Genomic DNA, 22461 nt, shown 5'->3' on the forward strand with positions numbered 1-22461 from the left:
TTTAGAATGATCAAAATAGAAACAATGCTATTTTTGAGTGACCTCCTTTATATTTACGATTTTCCTTTTACTTTGAATATGGTCTCCCCCAAATTTGAAAATAGTTGAGGTTTAAGTTGAAATATAGTGAGATTTTGTGTGATTATTTTTAAATTAACAATTAAGGTTAAAATCAATAACTATGATTAAAAGAAAAAACTAAAAACATCATAAGTATTTTGTGTTGGTAACTTATAACTTGTTAAATTTGTTATCGAATTGTGAAAATAAAATTTTCTTCTTAGTGGTGAAATAGAATGAATTGGTTAAATGATAAAAGTTATGTTTGTTATTAGGGGTGAGCGTTCTGTGGAGTCAAATTAAGTGAAAAATTTTTGAGTTAATCAAATTCACGAGTCCTATTTTATCATATTAGCTCAATTTTAAATTTTTTTTCAAATCGAGTCAAGTAAAATAAAATTAGAGCCGAGTCGAATCGAAGCGAAATTGTTCAAGTTAAATTTTAAAAATTAAACTTAAAAATATTGTTATAATATAACTAGTTTCATGTTGGAGCACATAAATTTAAAATTATAAATATTTGAATTTTTTTAAAAAACTTGAATATGATAAATTTGAATCATTAATTAGATCGTAAATTTATTATTTTAGAAAAAAATTTAAAATTTCAACCTTTTAATATATTTTTAGAATTTTTTAAAATTTTAAAATTTTTATAATTTTTATTAAGTGAGATCAATTTACTTATTTTCAAAGTTTACTATGACTAAAAGATATTTATATTAATATATTATTAGAATTATGAAATTTAAGTTAATTCGAACTTGAAAGTGGAATTAAAGTTTTATTTACCTCTTAGTGAATATCCTTCTTATATGATTAAGGATAGAATAATAATTTTTATTATTATCTATTTTTACGTTAATTGATCTAAAAAGATGTTTTAAGTAGATGCTACCGAGAACAGAAACAAGAATCATTTTCTTTGGCTCCTTTTCACTGCTCTTAACGGAAATAGGGAAACGGTGGAAACCCTTTTTTTTTTTAATTGTCCTCCAAACAAACCCTAAGTCGGATTCGGATAAACCGAAGAGAGCAAGATAGAGCCAGTCGTTGATGGGGTATTGAATCGCTGAGTTGAACCGGTCGGAAGAAGATCCAAGTTAGAGTTGTAGACGAACTCAATTCTATATCTAATAGATGGGCGCGGCGGGTTCGAAGCTCGAGAAAGCTTTGGGTGACCAGTTCCCAGAAGGCGAACGATATTTTGGTCTCGAAAACTTTGGCAACACTTGCTATTGTAACAGCGTTTTGCAGGTTCTTTTTTTTCTTTTTTTTTTCCTCTTCCCCCCTTTTTTCCCTAAAAAATATGTTGAATTTGATAGTATATGTTATTTCCTATCTTTTGAATTTGATTGATTTTGACTTTAAGCTTTAAATTTCATTTATGCAAATTTCCCGTAGTATATGTTAATCCTGAAGCGAATTGGTTAGGTTCAGTTCTATCTTTTCATTTTTAGCTTCTTTTTTTCCCCTTCTGGTAATAGCTTGCTGCTTTGCTTTCAAGTGGTACGGTTGTCACGATTTAAATTGAAATTAAAATGTCTAGATTTTAGATATGCTTGCTGAGATGGTTTGGAGTCTAGAGTCTATACCAGGTAGATATTGACTGTGATAGATATCAACTAATGTTAGAAAGGGAAAGTATTACAGGAACTGGATGTTGTTGGTGATTAAAAAATGATTATAAGATTCATCGGTACTATCAAAATAATTTAGATTTCAATTTTCAAGCTTAATTTTAATATTTCTTTCATTCTCCTTTCATTTAAGTTGGGTGATTGTCGTAAAGTTATGTGAATTTGTAGATAATGCATGGTATGATACTACGGTAGCTATTGGATCTTGAAGTTTCAGATGTTGTAGATAGGTTGACCTAGATAATGCAAGATCTGAATTGTTTGAATAATCATTTCTGAATGATTGCGACTGTAGTGTTAAAGAGCTATGTTCATTGCCAGACTCTTTAGTTCCTATGTTTTTTTTTTTTTTTTTTTTTTAAGTTTATGCTATGAGACTCAGTTCTTTTCTGATATTTCTGTTTATTCCTTGCTTTCTAATCAAGATTTATGTTAATGCGTTCAATGTTGGATATTTTTATTTAAAATTGCTGGGTAACAAATGCCCTCTTGTCTGTGACCAACGTCTTATGTAATTTTCTGAAAAATTTTCAGGCACTTTATTTTTGTGTACCATTTCGCGAACAGCTGCTAGAATATTATTCAAGTAATAAAAATGGTGTTGATGCTGAAGATAATCTGCTGACATGCTTGGCAGATCTGTTTACACAGGTATTAACTCTACTAGAAGCATAGTGTTATTGAGTTGTACGCCCCTATAGATGGGAAACCACTAGTTTCTGAAAAACGGCAAAGCATTTATTTTAAATGTTCAGACCAAATATTAACATTAGTGTTTTATTTATGTTTACCATTTTCTGTTCTAGTCTTGACCACTATTTACAAGAATGATACATGATTTGATTCATTTGAAAATTTTCTTCTTTATTATTTGACTTGATAATCCCGTGTACAATCATTTAGGAAGTATGAAGGCCAAGGGTGTCATCTTCATTATTTTTTAAATGGCTTATTACTGCAAGTCCTTATCACATTTGCATGAGGACCTGGCTTCATATGAGAAGAAATGATGTTTGTGATTTTCCTTTTTAAAAACCTTTTATTACTAGATAAGTCTTTTTTATCTGTCAATCGTATCAGATTTTATGCAGTCAGAACAGTCTGCCTTATGTTCCTGTGTAAGAGTTCCTTCCTCATAACTGCTTTCTTTTTTTGTTTCATCTCTTTTTTAAAAGGCTTGATTTTATTCTTCAATAATTGCAGAGTATTATCCTTTTAGGAAATTGCTTAGACCATCTTATCAGATGATCTTTTGTTTTTTTAGCAAATGCTATTAATTGACTAGTATCTTTTTGTCCCCGTCTCTCTCTCATTCTACTTGTGGCATATGTGGTTTTTAGTTGATTACTACTGGAACCAACAGTTGGTTGTTCTTTATGTTTAGATAAGTTCACAGAAGAAGAAAACAGGTGTCATTGCTCCAAAGCGCTTTGTACAAAGATTGAAGAAACAAAATGAGCTTTTTCGCAGCTATATGCACCAGGTAGCTGAGTGTTTTATATTTGATTGACTTAAGCACCTTCTCTTTCCCTGAATTGATGATCATTTTTGCTTGTTTTAAGATTTCGGTTAGAGTAGAGTAACTTTTGCTGGATTTAGCCTCATGTTTAACCAATAAACAATTTAAACATGAATGCCACAGAAAGTAAAGCATGATAAACGAAAGAGAGAGCCAAATCCTTCAGGTATAATGTGATTAAGCAATTGTATTAGGAATCGTATTTTTACTCTTTAATGTAGTAATCAAGAGTTCATAACAGTCCATTAACACCGAAAGCTTTGTTGAGGTTGATTAAAAGTTTGTATGCTGCATGTACGCATGCCTTGCCCAAAAACCCTAGTCAAGGATTTAATTAAATCCTTTTGCATTCAAGTTTTGGTCGATAAAACTGTACTTATTTGAATCCTAATTTTAATCCGGCAATATGATTTAATGTGTGACTGGTTAGGCTTTCAATATGTTGCAAGGACTATAGATTATAATATAAGATCAAATATTTTGTATTGAAAATCGGGAGCAGCATCTTATCTTGACCACCCAAATATTGGAGAGTCATGATAGTCTCAACAAGTCTTTAACTGTCCTATCTGTCAGTCTAATTTGTCTTTTCACTATATATCCTGGAAGGACCATGAATATACCAAATGACACATGATAATGGTTTGATTGACATTAACAAATGGAGTTCTGATAGCTGGTCATGTTCAATAAACTTGTAACGAGAACCTCCAAGTTATCCCCAAGCATCCCCATACTTTTGTGTTCAATTCCTTGCTTCATAACTAAGGAGACTTAACATGTCCCAGTACCACTGTTTTAGCATTGTGATTCCCTGTTTTGATAATAAAATGACTAGGAACAGTTTTAGGAACTTTGCTAAATAGGGATCTTATAATTATAACTCTTTATAGTTCCTTTTCAACGCAATTATTTTCCATGAGTCCAATCAGCACATAATAACTATTTTTTTTTTTTTTTTACTAATGATGAAGGAAAACCTTTATCAATCATCATATAAGTGATTAGTATGCAGCATTGATGATATATGTCTGTTTAATGTGATTTGCTCCAAGGCGTATTCCAACGACCTTTTCTTGGCATGTCAACCAAAACATTGAATTTCTTTATTATATTTAATTGTAATGCATAAGAGGATATTATTTGTCTCAATTTGTTTTGGTAGGATGCTCATGAGTTCTTGAACTTTTTGCTAAATGAACTTGTTGATATACTGGAGAAAGAGGCTCAAGCAGCAAAAAATGATGCAGAAACTTCTTCACCATCTGAAAAGACTGCAAATGGGCCAAAGAATCCTCAGGCTAATGGTGTTAAAAAAGAGCCTTTGGTTACTTGGGTACACAAGAATTTTCAGGTGTGTTTGCTATTTATCCTTTTATATTCTGATCAATAGACCTAGTCTTGTACTGCATTTACCATGCTTGACATGAAGTAAAGATGAAATCTTGTTATTTTCTTTGCTACAGTACATAAACAAATCATAGAATACTCTGAAACTTGAAAGCTGAGCAAAATTACCAAAATTGTAGGAATTTATTAGTTCTAGAAAGCATCTATATGGAAAAATTAATCTAATCTGCACTAATAAACAGAGAAAAGTGAAGTAAATTCAAATAATACTATCTGGGAATGCTTCAGGACATCATAGCTAAACCCTCATCTGTGTCCTTGTATGTAGGCTGCATCATCAATTAATACTGGTTAACAACAAATGAAACAGTGACTGCGTCTATCTTGTCCCCTTTAATGGTTTATTTTTTGACAATGCTTATAAAGGAATGCTATACATTTTTTAATGGATGCCATACATTGTCAAATTAATTAATGATAAAATTTTCTATCCTCTTTGACTTTGAGTGCCTCTTTGTACGTATGGATTCTTTCTGTTTGGATTAAGTTATTTTAAGAAGAATCTCATTATCTCTTGGGGCAATTCTGAGACAGGGAATACTTACCAATGAGACAAGATGCTTGCGATGTGAGACAGTGACAGCGAGAGACGAAACTTTCTTTGACTTGAGCCTTGACATTGAACAGAACAGCTCAATAACCAGCTGTTTGAAAAATTTTAGTTCTACTGAAACATTGAATGCTGAGGACAAATTTTTCTGTGACAAGTGTTGCAGGTAATTTTCCATTATAGGTAATCTTTGCACGACTTGAGGTGTTTTAGTTTCTAATTGATTACCACTTGTTTTCTTATCACTTGGTTTTGGAGTCACCTTGTAGACCAATTACATTGATAACAAATATAATTTGACTCCTGTAATCCTGTTTTGAGATTTTCAGGCTGGCCAGCCAAGGCCTAGTAAAGTTGGGGTTTTGTTAGTAAAAGATGTCAATTCTGGATATTGACTTCAAGGAGATATAATTTAAAGAAAGAGGCAAACCATGAGTACCTCAATGATTATCCCTTTTACTTGATGATTCGAACATCGAACTTGCATGGTGCCCTTAACCATTTTGTCTTCATGAATGAATAGGTTCTAACTTGATGCACAGCTTAAAGTATAATATTTAGATGGTTCCAAAGATGCATATCATACAGTAATTTTAAGGATAAACATGCAGAAAGGAATAATTTTGGATGATACTTGCTTACTTGCAGTTTGCAAGAAGCACAGAAGAGAATGAAGATAAAGAAGCCTCCTCACATCCTGGTTATCCATTTGAAGCGGTTCAAGTACATTGAGCAGCTTGGGCGATACAAGAAGCTCTCCTATCGTGTTGTGTTTCCACTTGAGCTGAAGCTGAGCAATACCGTGGAAGATGCAGATTTAGAGTATTCCTTATTTGCTGTAGTTGTTCATGTGGGAAGTGGACCCAACCATGGCCACTATGTTAGCCTGGTAAAAAGCCATAACCACTGGTTATTTTTTGATGATGAAAACGTGGAGATGATCGATGAGTCGGCGGTTCAGACATTTTTTGGTTCTGCCCAGGAGTTCTCAAGTAATACAGATCACGGGTATATCTTGTTTTATGAAAGCCTGGGTGCTGGCAACAGGAGCTAAGAAGTGAGTTTGAGAAGGTATTCTAATAGTCTTCACTTAAGACCTCATTTTCTTTTAATTGCGAGAAGAGGTGGCATATAATGATGTGGGTTTTGAGAAAATGTATACTTGGGTCATTGCCATGTACAGTGAATGGTGGAAGCAACCTGTCTTTTTCTTTTTTAGTTCTTGTTTTACAATAAGAGGGAAAAAGAAATAGTGTATAGGTTTGAGAAATATCACGGAGACTGTGCTGTGTATGATTTAACAGTTTTTCTCTCTGTAGTTTCTCCTGCAGAGCTTAGACCTTTGTTAATTCAAAAAGAGAGGAGCTGTTTCATGTTCATGCATTCCTATTAACTTCTAATATTCATTCATTTCCGAAAAGCAAGATTTATGTGAAATTTTGTAAAAAATGACACCATATAAATTTCATGATCCTTCCAGCTGCAACTAAAATATTTCAATAAAAGGTGTTATAGTATCCAATTACCCTTTCCAAGAGTAACTAATATCATAGCCTCCTGGATTAGGCGGGTTTTGGATTGGATTAATCTAGCATTAAGTCAAGTGTAATTTTTTTTTAAATTTTTTTGGCTTATTTCAGATTGGATTATTTTCAAAAATTCGGAATTGGATTTTGGACACTTGGATTTGATAACCATTCTTGTTTAATTTAGCACATGGGTAATCTTAATTCGGCTAATTGTAGATAAGCTATTTGTATTTTTCACTTAAAAATTTTGTTTTGGTATAGCTATTAAAGTTAATAAAGTTCAATTTCTTAATTTTAAAATAAAAATAGATCAAAACTAGACAAATTATTTAATAGATTTAATTTATTATAAGTTTTATTAAAAATAATTTCAAAATTTTCGATTGATAGTAACATTTTATTTAATCTAATTTTGATTTTGTGAAAACAATACAAGTGCAAATGGTTAATTTGATAGTAAATAAAAAAATTTATTCCAATTTAATTAATTTATAAAGCCCAATCTGATTTGTACAGTTTAGTCGAGTGGTCTGCAATTTTTACTTTTAAACGGAACTAAACGGATACTAAATTAACAAATTGAAGAATACAAAAAAATTGAAACCCATATTTTATTTCTTGGAAAAGGAAATATTATTTCTAATATCTTATAATCATAAATTTATGCATTTGTATATAGATAATAGATTATATGAAAGTGTGATTTTACGTCATTCATATCTCTTCCTAATAGGAGAATAATAAATTAGATTTTTTCTCCTGATTGGAAAGGGATAAGGATAATATAAAATCACAGTTTCATACAATCATTTTCCTTGTATATATTTCTAAAAGATAATCTAGTAATTAAAATTTTTATAAATCTTCAATGTTGTATTCTCTAATTTGAGTTGGTGGTGGTCTCGTTAAATGAGGTTACATTTGATACCTAGAGGTGTCTCTAGTGATACAGATGGTGGTTGATGTCTTTCTAGAGGTTGGATGACTTTAGTGTCCCTATATGGTAGATCTAAGTCGTTAATTAGTAACTTTGGGTTTATCTATTTGGTCTAATTAAGCTTTAAAGCTAAACTATGAAGTTCTAATGCCTTTAGGGTATGTATCGAGACTTGATTGCTTATAGGTATTGATACCATGATTTCTTGGCTTTTTTTTTTTTTTTTTTTGCTTCAATGTTTACATGTATTGATATTTGAATTAAGGGTATCAATACATGAGCCACAAATACTAGTACTTAGATGAAAAATATTGATATTGTCCTGCACTCAAGTATCGATGGTATCAATAAATGCAAACATCTAAGGAAAAATAGAGGAACAAGGGATTAGTATCAATACCAAATAGAAGTTTAGTATTGGCACATAGAGGTTTTAATACTTACTAGCTTATTTTTAAAGCATAGTTAAACCAAATGAAGGATTCAGAATCACTGATTATCCACTTAGATCAACTATATAGAGAGGAGTCACCTAACCTTTAGAGAGGTATCGTCCATCAATTGTATCACTCAAGATGCCTCCAAACATATAATGTAACACCGTATAATCAAAACCATAGTCAACTCAAATTAAAATCAAACAAAATCAATATAAAAACTTTTCTAGATTTTAAAATCAATATAATTTTTTTGAGATTTTGCGATCAATCAGGATCAAAATCCATTTCTCATCAATCAGGATCAAAATCTATTTCTCTTCGACTCTTAAAAATTCACACACAAACACACTGTTAAGGTACATAGAGAACTCTCACAATCACAAACACACTATTTGTCTTGTATGCCACATTAACAAATAATTTAAAATTATAAAAAAAATCAAAATTCAAAAATAAATGTTCACAATTTTTTTTAAAAAAAAAACATGCAATATATGTGGTTTGTCATGCGGGCGGTCATGTTTAAAAATTAATATTTTAGGCAGTATGGCCGTTAAAAAAATTTTCAACTTTTTTCTTAAAAAATTGAGGGCTAAATTTAAATAAATAAAAATAAAAATAACCAAAATACCAAAAGATGTAAATGTTGAAAGCTAAAATTAACATATACCTATGTTCTATAGCAAAGTTTTGACACAAAGAAGGAAATTTGCTCAGGTGAAGTTGTTTAAATTTGGAGAAGTGACATAAATTATTGTCTAACTCATTAGTTTTTTTTTTTTAAATTAATGATAGAAAGGTAGGGTTAGATAATTTTAAATTTTAAAAATTAGTGTTTCATATTTTACTTTTAAATTTCAAAATTTGTTTTATAATTGCGTGCACGAATATATATATGCCAAAAAGGGATCCCTTTACATTAGTATAAAACTAAAGTAATTGTAACACCTCAAACCCGGCCTAGAAGTTATGATCAAATCTAGAAAAACTACATCAACTCGTTTGGAAAACTAATTTCAATAACTATTTAACAAATATGACTTACAAAAACATTCATTAGAAAGCTATTTGTTTGCTTCTAGAAAACACTTAAGAAATTACTTATTTTGCAGCAGAAAACTTTTCTGAAGTTTTAGTTTTGAAAATCGAAGTTCATTTTTTCAACTTAAATGATTTTGCAATCTCGCGTTAGAGAATATCAATTATTGACGAACTAAGCAAAATCTCATAATGAATTCAAAAATAGATTCCAAACCCTAAAGATCAAAACAAATAATTACGAAATTCATCATATTTACATTAAGTGCAAAAACAATACGAGCCTCCACACGTCGTCTGGTCCTAAGTTAGAAGTTTACCTAAATAGGCAAAGATAAAACAAAGGGGTGAGCTATGAAGCTTAGTGAATAACTAAACTCAAACGAAGATTAAACAAAACACAATATACAAGTCAGAGAACATAGAGAATTTCGTATCAATCATATAACCAAAGCGGAACAAATCAGAGTCTTAAAAAGATTTTCATAATCATCGTATAACAGAACAAAAGATGTATGATTATGCTAGTGTGGCGTTTTTGGAAAATTTGATATAACCCAACTCCGCTACACACCAAATAGAGTTCCCCAGAACTCATCCAACCAAATCACAGCAACATATAATTGTGGACAGTGCCACCAAAATTGCAGACAAGTTGCCAGATAGTATTGTGGATAAACCACAAGATAATGCAGATCATTAAACTGCGAGAAATTTCCTCTATTCACATCATCCCGAACCCTACACAATGTGTCATGGCATGCATATTTAGAATTAGAATGATAAACATGTAGGATATGCTATCGGACAATAATAGAAACAGAAGGCATGGGATTCCATGCTTTGCAAGATAGATTGTTCAAATCTTAATGAATCACAATAAATTTTCCATGAAGTCACAAGCATGGTTACATATCAGAATCAGTATCAACACAACAACTTATTCAGATATCACGTGTTTGCAACCAACAAGGGAACACAAAAATGAACCATCAAACTTAACAGAGCACAAACCATACCTAGTTAAATCACATACCTTAAACACATCCAAAAAGAGGTATATTATAAGTTAACAAATCATACTTACTTAGCTTATATCAAATCAGCCATATGTACAATTAACGAGTTATACACTAACATATCAACAAATGCTGAATTTTATAACTTAATACTGATATACAGACACTACAAAAGGCCTACGTTCGACCCGAACGACGTTCACGGTCTTAGCGAAAATTCTGGATTTTGGCCCACACGCTCATGTAGACTCACATGGCTTGGATAATTGGCCCGTGTGGTCCACACAGCCAAGCACATGCCCGTGTGGTCCACACGACCTAGCATACACCTATGCAGCCCACCTTAGTGTCACACATAGCTGTGTGGCTCAAAACAATAAGTTACACGGTTTACCACACCACCAAGCACACGCCTGTGTGATTCAAGTGTTGAGAAATGTGCCCATATTATAGTAAACATGTAACTTTTTTCTATTTATTTGAAAGATAAATAAATAAATAAAGTTAATTTCACATTTCACTATTATGTTTTTTTTATTTTCTGTCTTTTATATTTTGCACGCATAGCGAAATTGTGACAAGCAAATATTAGCTCGTTGATTGTCTAAAGTTTAAACAGAAGATAAGTGGCATTGTAAAGAATGTTTACTTTGAGAGAAAGACAACTTACTTTAGTAGATAATCTAAATGAGTTCGTAATCCCGTAAAAGAATCAAAGTGGGTATTTAATTCAAATACTGAGAAGGATTATTATGTCGTCTACAATTCCAATTGAGGAGATGTCTAGTCTTGGCTATCAAAGCAGTTGACTCCATGAGTAAAGACATAGATGTATTCATTGGAAGAATGATACAATGGACTGGACTGAAGATGACTTAATTTTGAATCCATTTGTAAATTAATTCACTTGTGACGTTCATGGTATTATTTACCTAAATCCTGAGTTAGTTACTAACCATGTATATGCAACTCATGTGCTTTGATATAAATGGAAGCTTATGCTCTAAAGATGATCGAGCCTATAGCCGGTATATTGGGTACATGACTTGTGTATGGCATGGCTTTACTAGCAATAGTGGAATTCATAGCTTAATTGAAGAGTTAATAATATCCTCTCATTGGCATTGTGTGGATTGATAAATATGGAACGTGACCATGGGTCGCTAGTTCTCGAACGAGTAATTTATCGCAGTCATTTGTTGACAGTGATCATATTAATCATTAAGAAGACATAATGGTGACAATGAGATAAAATTGGATTGTATTGAGTGAACGGATTTAACTTAAATGAATCAAAGATATCATATAAGGGTAACACACACATGACGAGGTTATTAGACAAACAATTGGATGAATTGTTTTCATAAAAAGTATACAATAAGGAGTTTTCAATCATGGTACTTCTTGTAGACTGACTCCAGGATTAAGTAATTGTGAATTATCAGAACAATGCTTCTGGACATAATTGCAATCACTAGAGCCTAATTGTATATGTCCGATTGGTGCTTCCGCTAGCTCAACAAAAGCTCGATCGGACTTCATTTGTATAAGAAAAAAATTCTACGACATTGGGAATAATTTAATTGAGTCAATTTATTCGATGTGGAATTAAATTAGGTGGTCGTAAGAATTGTTCAACTAGAGAATTTGATTAAAAAATTTTCTTGAAAAATTAATTTGGAAAACCTAAGTGATTTTTGGAAAAATTAATTTTGATAAAGTAAAATTAAATTAATCAAATCAATTAAAATTAATATTATATTTTTAAAAGTTAATTTTCAAGTTAGACAATTGGCCTAATGGGTAATTGAACTTAAAAAATGGACTTGAGATCATAAATTGGGCTCGGGAGCCCAAAATCGAGACCAAGACCCAAAAACTGGTTGAACCAGGCTCCATATGTGCAATCGGGTCAACGGTCCAACTGGTGGCTAGACCGGACCAGTTAGGTTGCCATTGACTCAGACCGAACTGGCTCGGGGTGTCGCACCTACATCATTGGACATGGTGGTGACGACAGTTCTGACAATGGTGTCTCGGTGGCCACCGACGATTTGTCATTGATGGTTGAGTAGTGGAAAGATTACACTCCTATTGAGACTTTAACAGAGAATTTGATTTTAGATTAATTATTCCAAAAATAATAATATTTTAATATTAAATTTAATTTAATGCATTCTTTTATTTTAATAAGATTTAATCTTATATTTATCTTGATAAATATTATATTAATTTAACATTAAAGTGATTAAATTTAATTATAGTTAAACTCTCTAAAATCTCCCTATATAAAGAGAGTCTCGGGTCATTATTTACACACTTGAATTCAAGAGAAAGTTGTAGAGAGAAAATTCTCTAAAGAGATTATTCCAGAAAATTTCTAAAGATATTTTCCTGATTTACAACTTGAACTAAAAGTTTAGAGAAATTTCAAAATTATCCCACTGGTAATTTTTCTGAAAAATTTCTGATTCAAAGCGAGCTCACACTCGGCAGATGTGAGTTTGAGGATAGCGGAGAAGACTATTGGTCGAAGCGCTCATCCTAGAAGAATTGAAAAGGTACAATTTTGATTAAATGTTTATTATTTTCGATATCACAACCAAGATCTTGTTTTGGAAAAAATTTTAAAAATCTAGTTTTTCCCTAAATTTATTTTTCGCTGCATTTTCAAACTTGTTTTTTTCCCAACAATTGATTTCTGAGCCAGGTTGTGTTCTGTCTACAAGTATAAACATATAATCAAAATAAATTTCTCTTCTTCTTGAATGGTTTGATTACATAGAAAGTGACATTCTTTAAATCTTATGCATGTTTTGAGTTATAGATGAGAATGAATGTGATATTATATATTTGTTATACAATTGTTTTTTACCGAGCTTGTGGTTCTTTGGAAATAGATCGTGGACTATCATCTCCATGCAAGGCTATTTTTTTTTTAAAATTCTTAGAATTCTTGTGAGCCAGAAATACATAGAAAATTTAAATGTAATTTTTTCAAAAGGAGTCCATGACGAGGAAAAGATGTGATGGCAGTTGAAGACCTAAGGAATGCTTTGTGGTGAAAAATTATGTAATTTTATTTTTCCATTTATTCTCTAAAAATAGAACCATGGAAATCTTGATTGGCAATTTTATTTTAATTACCTATCACATTATATATATGTTTTATAATTGTTTATAATATTTATATTATGTAATGATATAATTGTGATATATATATGAGATGATCCACAGTTGATCGATTAAAAATAAAAAGTGTGGTAATGAGAAAATACATGTGTTGTATTGTTCTATTCACTTTTTTAGGTTATTCGATAACTGTGAGAAGTGTGGTAATGAGAAGGTGCATGTCTAGGATTGGCTCTGGCTAAGAAAGACTTGGTTTTTAAGCGGTCGAATTTGACTCACCTCCCTTTCCTGGGACCCTACCTGGTGCACGGTTCGCATTCACTTATTCGGTTTTTCCTTTAAAAGAAAAACTGCGGAGAATCAAAATTTTTTGTTTTTATGATTGATTTATTCATTTTTATGAATGGATATTATAAAATTTCTATAGCACGCCATGCATATATTGGAAGCATGTCATTTAGATTTGGTAAGAATGCCACTAGGATTATTGTATGGTCATTCTTGAAATTTGGGATAAAAAACCTTGCATGTTTTTAAATATTGACTGGGAGAAGGTCTTTGAACAAGACCTACAACCTCTATTGATGGTCCCTAAGTGATAGCATGATAAAGTTTCGAGTTGGTTCCTACCCTGGCCTCACCCCAAGGTAAACTTTGTCATGTGGGTTCACTAGATGAGATTTCCTTTTAAGGACAACTAGTCATGCATGACTTTCAGAGATATTGTCCCAAGAGGACTCACAAATAAGAACATGTTCATGAAAGGTGTTGAGTCAATGGTTACACACTCAAGATCATCTCTTATTAAATAGTTTCCCAAGAAACAATATTTAAGCTAGAGATGATGGCCAAATGTTAAATGGTCATTAGTTTGTGTGGAGTCTTGAGAATTAAGATTCATGAACTGGTTGGATGTAATCCATGTTCTTACTAGTTAATCATGGGACCCCAAGATGACATGGTTGATGGGTGTGAGAATAGTCGTAAGAATAATTTTTTTAAGGTTTTAATGCAAGACACATGCATCATACTGCATTCTTGATATGTTGCTGAAATGAAAAATATTTTCTTAATACAAAGATAGTAATTAGTGAAATATTTATTTTTTTTCAATTCAAATATGTCTCCTACTCCTGTTATTAGCATTCTTATCGAGAATAAATTAAATGGGGATAACTTTCGAGAATGGAAATGGAACTTGCTGATAATTCTCAATTGTGAGAAACAAAAATTCATTCTTGATGAAACGTGTCCTCCTAAAGCTCAGCCCAAAGCGAGAAATCGCTAGAGAGATTCTGATTCGATTGCTCGAAGTTATATGTTAGCAAGCTTGAGTAGTGTGTTGCAAAAGCAACACAAGAATTTCTGTACCACCAAAGATATCATGACAAATTTGAAGGATTTGCTCAAAGGCCAAGTAACATTGGCTCGACAATCCGCTATTACAAATTCTCAATAGAAAACCAGCACTCTGGTCAAAGAACATATGTTTAAGCTTATGGGATTCTTTGCAGAAGTGGCGGACAATGAGGCTGAACTAGACGTGAACACTCAGATTGAAATAGTGTTCAAATCATTAACTATAAAGTTTGCTAGTTTTAGGGCTGCTTACAACTTAGGGAACAAGGCGCTTACCTTGACTCAACTCATAAAGGAATTACAATCCTATAAGTTAATGCTGAATGGTGGTAAGCCGGCTTAGGAGAAACTTAAGGCAAACTTAACTATCGACCCCTCGTCCTCTAAGAGGAAACAAAAAGGTAAGGAAAAGAAGAAATCTATCAAGTCTTCAGTTCCACCTCGTGTGGATAGGAACAAGACTAAGAAGTCAAAAGATCCTAAAAAGATCGAATATTTCTTCTGCAATAGAAAATAACATTTCAAATCAAACTATAAAGAGTATTTGGATTACTTAGTCGAAAAGGGCAAAAGTATGAAACTCTTTATGGTTGAAGCTTGCTTAGTGAAAGAATCAATTGATAACTGGGTTATTGATTCTAGAGCCACTAACCATGTGTGTGTTTCTTTACAGGGGTCCAACAAAATGATGCGTGATAAGAGCCTTTCATTGCGGACTAGATATGAGAGCTACGTTTCAGCCGAAGTAGTGGGGAAAATTATTTTACACTTTGATACTTTTAGGAAGATTGTTTTAAAGAATGTGTTTTATACACCTTATTTTAAAAGGAATTTAATTTATGTAGCATGTTTATTTTATGACTGTTATACCGTGACATTCAGTAAATAGATTGCTATTAACAGAAATCATTCTTTAATTTGTAACGGATGGATGGAAAACAATCTCTACTTTATCAAACCAAATAACTACTCGATGCTTCAAACTTCTCACTCTGATGAGGGGTACCTATGGCATTTAAGACTTGGTCATATTAACCAAGAAAGAATAACTAGACTCGTGAAAGATGGTCCCTTAAGTATGCTTAAAGAAGTTAGTCTTCCACAATATGAATCATTCTTGGAAGGTAAAATGACTAAGAGGTCTTTTAATGTGAAAGGTATAAGGGGCAACCAACCTTTAGAACTTGTGCACACTGATTTATGTGGTCCTATGAGCATCAGTGCTCAAGGAAGTTATGATCATTAAGTGACTTTTATTGATGACTATTATCAATATAGATATGTGTATCTAATGCACCGCAAAAGTGAAACCTTTAATAAAGTTTGAGAGTTGTGCAGAAGTGGAAAAACAATTAGGTTTATCTATAAAGAATCTTCGGTGTAACTGAGGTGGGGAATATTTGTCCGATGAGTTCTTAGGATACTTCATAGAGAATGGGATTTTATCTCAATTACTGTGTCAGGCAGTCCACAACAGAATGGTGCAGCTGAGAGAAGGAATAGAACCTTGCTTGACATGGTTTGTTCAATGTTAAGCTATTCACAACTTTCTACTTCCTTCTAGGAATATGCGATACAAACAGCTTGCAATATTCTGAATGATGTGCCAACCAAGTCTTCTTGTAGGACACCTTATGAACTATGGCATGGAAAGAAACCTGTTCTAAATCACTTTAAAATATGGGGTAATCTAGCACACATTTTGGATAAGGATTCAAAGAAGTTGAATGCACAGGCAGAATTGTACAAAGAGAGGATTATTCTATAATCTGAAAGATAATGCGATTAAAGTTTTTACTCATGCTACTTTCCTTGAGGAAAGTTATATGGATAACTTTAAGCCTCGAAGTAAAGTGGTACTCAAGGAATTTTTAGGAGTGGTAGAACAATTACCAAGTTCAATTCTCGATAAAGTTGTACAAAAACCTGCAAATAATCAAAAACATAGGTGAATCCGTTGTAGTGGGAGAGTTTCTAACAAACTGGACTTATTCATCTATGATGTAGTATTTATAATACAGAAGCCAATCATGAGGATGATGATCCACTCACTTACGATGAGGCTATACAGGACATTGATTCGAAGATCTAGAAACAAGCCATGGATGTCGAGATGGATTCTATGAAATCCAATACGATGTAGAAACTTGTAGACTTACTGATTGTGATTAAGCCCAAAGGGTGTAAGTGGATCTTCAAGAAGAAGAGAAATACGAAAGGGAAAGTGGAAACATGCAAAGCTAGACTTGCAGGGAAATGCTACTCATAAAAAGAATACATCGATTACGATGAGACCCTTTCTCTAGTAGCCATGCTCAAGTCTATCTGCATACTCTTATCCATTATTGTTGCTCTCAATTACGAGATTTGGCAAATGGATGTGAAGACAACATTGTTAAATGACTATCTTGATGATACTATTTATATGGCTCAACTCATTGGTTATGTTGTCAGAGGAAAGGAGTAAAAAGTTTGCAAACTGGCGTCCTGCTCGTGGAATAAAAGATTTGATCAAATGATTAAGACTTTTGTATTTGAGCAAAACACTGATGAATCTTGTGTTTATAAGCGTATAAAGGACAAAAAAGTGGTATTTCTTGTTTTGTATGTCGATGATATTCTACTTATTGGAAATGATGTAAGAGAATTGTCATCGATTAAACTGTGTTAGCACAATAGTTTAACATGAAGGACTTGGGTTGATACGAACTTGGTTTGGTGTTGATTCAAGTCGTTTAGATTACCTGATCGTGAAATTAAGTAAGGCTTGGATTGTTTTCAAAATAAATTGGAAGAGGTTGAGAAATTGGTTCAGAAAAAGGTAACAAAAATGGTTTAGATGAAAGATGAATAAGGATTGGCTAAGGGCTAAGATAGAACCAACAATATAGGAAATTGTTGACCCGAGTCTTAAACAGCTCTTAGGTGAAAATGGTTGGGAATATAGCAAAGAAACCTTGACCCACTATCTAGCTAGATAGAAACCAGAGGTATGTTAAATGCCACATTTAGAAGTGATAAGTTCGATAAACAAGGATGGAAATGACACCACAAGACTTAGCTTGATAAGTCATATTAGTCATAGAGAGAAACAAGGAGATTTGAATTCTCACAAGTATCAAATAATTCATAAATTGAGCAAAAGTTGTCTAACCAAAACAGTGTTTTCTTACAAATTATTTATAGGCATTATTATGACTATTCGAATGCCTATGTGAGACCTTTTATCTTCAGCAATTAACTAAGGTTATTACAGGCATTAATTTCGTTTTAAATTCATGTAGGGAAGCCAATAGTTATGTCTCTTCACTTGATTCTGAAGTAGATGAAAAGGCATGTCTCTTCACTTTATTGATGACTTAATGAACCCTTAATGTGTTGTTTGGTGTCCCTTCATCTCCCTTAAACTAAATATCAAAAGACTTGTGCATTCATCTCTTTAATTGGCTCCTTAATTAGCTTTGAATGCTTTAAAACTGAACAGGTTTGAAGAGACACTCTTGGACCATTTGAACAACCACCATGATGATCTTTGAAGGCTTGAAAAATGTCCAAACTTGAAAAGTCAATTAGCCATATGAATAGTCACCTACAAGGTAGATAATTAAGCATTAAAGAAACTGATAAGAATCAGCACACTATAAACACTCATACACAAATTTATTAATGAACATGCAACTCAAATCACCTTATTCAAAATGAAAATAAACACACTTTAATTTATGCAATAAAAAGTAACAGCCAAATTAAATAGCATACTTATATAAACAAACTCAAACATATTTAACAACTAAGATGCTTAAATGCATGGTTTAAGATGTAAACTAAATGAACAAATGAGTTACTTATTGCATGACTTAATTTAATGATGCAAACTTTAACTAACATAGGAGTTACATAATGCATGTCATAATTTCTGATGCAAACTTAACTAACATGAGAGTTACATAATGCATGACTTTATTAAATGCAGAACACATATTAATGATGTTCAAACTATGACATAATTAAAGACTCATACTAATGATGCTCAAATTATGACATAATTAAAGACACAAACTAAAATAACTAAAGTAACTAAAATAAATGAATCAAAGTCCTTATTTTCCAGCAACCAAATTAACAAACTAAAATTACAAAACTTCATTTTACACTTGGGCCTCTTGTGATTGGGCCAATTTCGATGTCGTCAAGGTGTATCAAAACATGATGCGGCCGGGATCGCATCATTCCCTCCCTCTTGAAAATGATTTGTCCTCAAACCGGACCATTTGCTCGCGAAAAACTTTTCTAGATCACGACCCTCTTTATTCATAAACCTGACAAAGTCGCTTCCAAAAATGTGAGAATCACAAATGGTTCGAGAAGACAGAAGGCTGTTTGGATACCTTCCCTCTTTGGAAGGATACCATTTCAAATTGTCACCAACACGAAAATGAAATAAATTAGTGACACTTTGAATTATAAACACAAAATAAATTTTCAGAATCTTATTCAAAATTGAGATGCATAAACCAATGCCGGGATCAAAAATAGAAATTGGTCTTACCTTGCCATAATGATTCAAGAAGTCCATCGATGACAACAAACCAGAATCACAAAGTATTCGAAAGATATAATCTTGGAAAACAAAATTCCATGGTTCAAGTCCCTTGAACAATAATATAGAACTATAATCACCGGGATCAAAAACAAGGTTCTCTCTTACCATTTCAATTTGTGTTGAACATTTCATTGCCGGCAACATGGTAGGAACACGAAGCAATGGAAAGTCATAACCATGCAAAACACGCTCAAATCCTTTAAACCATAATATAGAACAACCTTCGGAATCAAAGATTTGATTTTGACTTCGCAAGACATCAAAATTCACATGTTTTGTTTTAAAAAATAATGATAAAACTTGGAGCAAATGGAAAGGTGCAACACATTTATTCAAGATAAAATTATGATGCTCACATTCACTTATCAACATAGGGAAACATGCTCCGGATTGAAACACATGGTTTTGATCACTCATTCCAAAATGCAGCAAAAGTTTCTTTTCCACCAATAAATTACACATGCTAAACAAAGAGGATTTTAGCGTACACACATTCAAACAATCAAACCTCTTAAAATTCATCCGAACAAGCATGCACGTACTTGAGGATTTCACACAATGATGTAAAGAATTCACATAACCATCACAATCAAACAAATTGGGTTTTTTACATAAAAATTCTTTATTCAAATTTTGTATACTTTGATTTAATCTATCCTCACCAACAGACTTACCAACACAATAAACAACATAAGAAAAACTCTTCAGGCCAATAGTTGAAATGAAATCATCATCAACAATTAAAGATTATGCAACACAATAAACATGTGTGCTTATTATCGACTGGCAACCTGGCGTTTGTGAGACTACTTGCTCAAATAATTTGATTAAGAGCACAATTTCCAGATTATGCAATCAAAACTATTCATCTTGATAATGCTAGTGAGTTTACATCCTAAGCTTTTAATGATTATTGTATGTCAATTGGGATAAAAGTTGAACATCCTATAGCTAATGTTCATACACAAAATGGTTTAACTGAATCATTTATCAAATGCCTCTAACTAATAGCTCGACAATTGCTTATGAGAACAAAACTCCCTGTTACAGCTTGGGCATATGCTATTTTGCATGTAGCAGAACTTGTGCGCTTAAGGCCAACAAGTTATAATAAATACTCCCCATTACAATTGGCTTTTGGCCAGGAGCCAAATATTTCCCATCTTAGAATTTTTGGATGTGCAGTATATGTTCCAATTACTCCACCACAAAGCACAAATATGGGTCCTCAAAGGAGGTTGGGAATATATGTTGGTTATGAATCTCTTTCTATAATTAAGTATGTTGAACCATTAACTGGAGATTTCTTTATTGCACGATTTATTGATTGTCATTTTGATGAAACAACATTCCCAACATTAGGGGAAGAGAAAAGACAACTGGTAAAAGAAATTACATGGAATGGATCATCATTATCTCAATTAGATCCTCGTACAAGTCAATGTGAACAAGAAGTTCAAAGGATTATACATTTGCAAAACATTGCCAATCAACTGCCAAATTCATTTACTAACCTAAAGAGAATTACAAAATATCACATACCAGCTGACAATGCTCCAATAAGAATTGATATCCCAATAAGGCAAATTGTTAGTGCAAAAGAAAGTAATCCATGCCTGAAGCGTGGAAGGCCAATTGGTTCCAAAGATAAAAATCCTCGTAAAAAGAAACGATCAATTATTCGAGATGGTAATATTGTGGAGGCAAGTGCCCCAGAAGAGGCCAAAGATATAACTAATCAAAAAACCCCAGAAGAGGTCCAGGTACCTGAAAATGGTAATAACGAAGAAATCTCAATAAGTTATGTTACTTCAGGAAAAAGATGGAACCGAAAAAATATAGCTGCCGACAACAATTTTGCTTATAATGTTTCTATAAAAGTAAAAGAAAATGAGGATCTTGAGCCTAAATCTATTGAGGAATGTAGAAATAGAAAAGATTGGTCAAAATGGAAAGACGCAATTCAAGCAGAATTAAATTCACTTTCTAAACGTGAGGTTTTTGGACCTATAGTCCAAACACCTAAATATGTAAAGCCGGTAGGATATAAATGGATATTTGTGTGAAAACAAAATGAGAAAAATGAAGTCGTAACATATAAATCACGACTTGTAGCACAAGGATTTTCGCAAAGACCCGACATTGATTATGAAGAGACATATTCTCCTGTGGTGGATGGAATCACGTTTAGATACCTTATTAGTCTAGCAGTATATGAAAAATTTGACATGCGTCTAATGGATGTTGTTACAGCCTATTTGTATTGTACACTTGATGGTGAAATTTATATGAAAATCCCAGAAGGATTTAAAATCCTTGAAGGATATAGAGTTTCCCGAGAAAACTGCTCAATCTGATTAAAGAAAAGTTTATATGGATTAAAACAATCTGGACGTATGTGGTACAATCGTCTTAGTGAATATTTGTTAAAAGAAGGTTATAAAAATGATCCAATCTGCCCATGTGTTTTTATAAAAAGGTCTGAATCAAACTTTGTGATAATTGCTATTTATGTTGATGATCTAAATATTATTGGAACTCCTGAAGAGCTTCAAAATGCAGTAAATTATTTAAAGAAAGAATTTGAGATAAAAGACCTCGGAAAAACAAAATTTTATTTTGGCCTACAGATCGAGCATTTAAAAGATGAAATTCATGTCTATCAGTCAACTTATACGAAAAAGATCTTAAATATATTTTATATGGATAAAACATATCCATTGAGTACCCCGATGGTTGTACGATCGTTAGATGTGAATAAAGATCAATTTCGTCCTTTTGAGAATGATGAAGAGTTTCTTGGTCCTAAAGTACCATATCTATGTGCCATAGGAGCATTGATGTATCTTGCAAATAACACAAGACCTGATATAACTTTTGCTGTAAACTTGTTAGCAAGATTTAATTCTTCTCCAACACGTAGACATTGGAATGGAATTAAACATGTATTTAGATATCTTAAAGGAACCATTGATATGAGGTTATTTTATTCAAATGATTCAAAATCCCTATTAGTTGGTTATGCTGATGCTGGATATTTATCGGATCCACATAAAGGTCGATATCAAACGTGATATTTATTTACATGTGGAGGTACTGCCATATCATGGCGTTCGACAAAGTAAAAATTAGATGTTGCCTCTTCAAATCATGCTGAAATAATTGCAATGCATGAGGCAAGCCGAGAGTGTGTTTGGCTAAGGTTATTAACCCAACATATCTAAA

The 22461-nt window shown here is 32.4% G+C and overlaps 2 protein-coding genes across 2 annotated transcripts; both read left to right on the forward strand.

Annotated features, from left to right (window-relative positions):
• The first annotated feature begins 879 nt into the window (after positions 1-879).
• Positions 880-6558, forward strand: LOC108486486 (ubiquitin carboxyl-terminal hydrolase 3). The gene is made up of 6 exons (XM_017790563.2): positions 880-1317; positions 2235-2351; positions 3085-3183; positions 4385-4573; positions 5164-5345; positions 5828-6558. Exons 1-6 carry the CDS (start codon positions 1201-1203, stop codon positions 6231-6233), a joined length of 1110 nt encoding a protein of 369 aa, XP_017646052.1. The 5' UTR covers positions 880-1200; the 3' UTR covers positions 6234-6558.
• Positions 6559-20456: 13898 nt separating this feature from the next.
• On the forward strand, positions 20457-21597 carry LOC108485043 (uncharacterized). Its single transcript, XM_017788903.1, has 2 exons — positions 20457-20999; positions 21541-21597. Exons 1-2 carry the CDS (start codon positions 20457-20459, stop codon positions 21595-21597), a joined length of 600 nt encoding a protein of 199 aa, XP_017644392.1.
• The last annotated feature ends 864 nt before the right edge of the window (positions 21598-22461 follow it).

Source organism: Gossypium arboreum, chromosome 11, assembly GCF_025698485.1.
Source record: "Gossypium arboreum isolate Shixiya-1 chromosome 11, ASM2569848v2, whole genome shotgun sequence".
Classification (NCBI taxonomy): Eukaryota; Viridiplantae; Streptophyta; class Magnoliopsida; order Malvales; family Malvaceae; genus Gossypium; species Gossypium arboreum.

What these genes read in the sequence shown, in the direction of transcription:
- LOC108486486 (XM_017790563.2), top strand. Translation starts at nt 1,201, where the DNA reads ATGGGCGCGGCGGGTTCGAAGCTCGAGAAAGCTTTGGGTGACCAGTTC. An exon ending in TGGCAGATCTGTTTACACAG is followed by an intron (nt 2,352 to 3,084) that starts GTATTAACTCTA and finishes CTTTATGTTTAG; the next exon opens with ATAAGTTCACAGAAGAAGAA. An exon ending in GGGTACACAAGAATTTTCAG is followed by an intron (nt 4,574 to 5,163) that starts GTGTGTTTGCTA and finishes ATTCTGAGACAG; the next exon opens with GGAATACTTACCAATGAGAC.
- LOC108485043 (XM_017788903.1), top strand. Translation starts at nt 20,457, where the DNA reads ATGGGTCCTCAAAGGAGGTTGGGAATATATGTTGGTTATGAATCTCTT. An exon ending in AAACCCCAGAAGAGGTCCAG is followed by an intron (nt 21,000 to 21,540) that starts GTACCTGAAAAT and finishes AAATCCCAGAAG; the next exon opens with GATTTAAAATCCTTGAAGGA.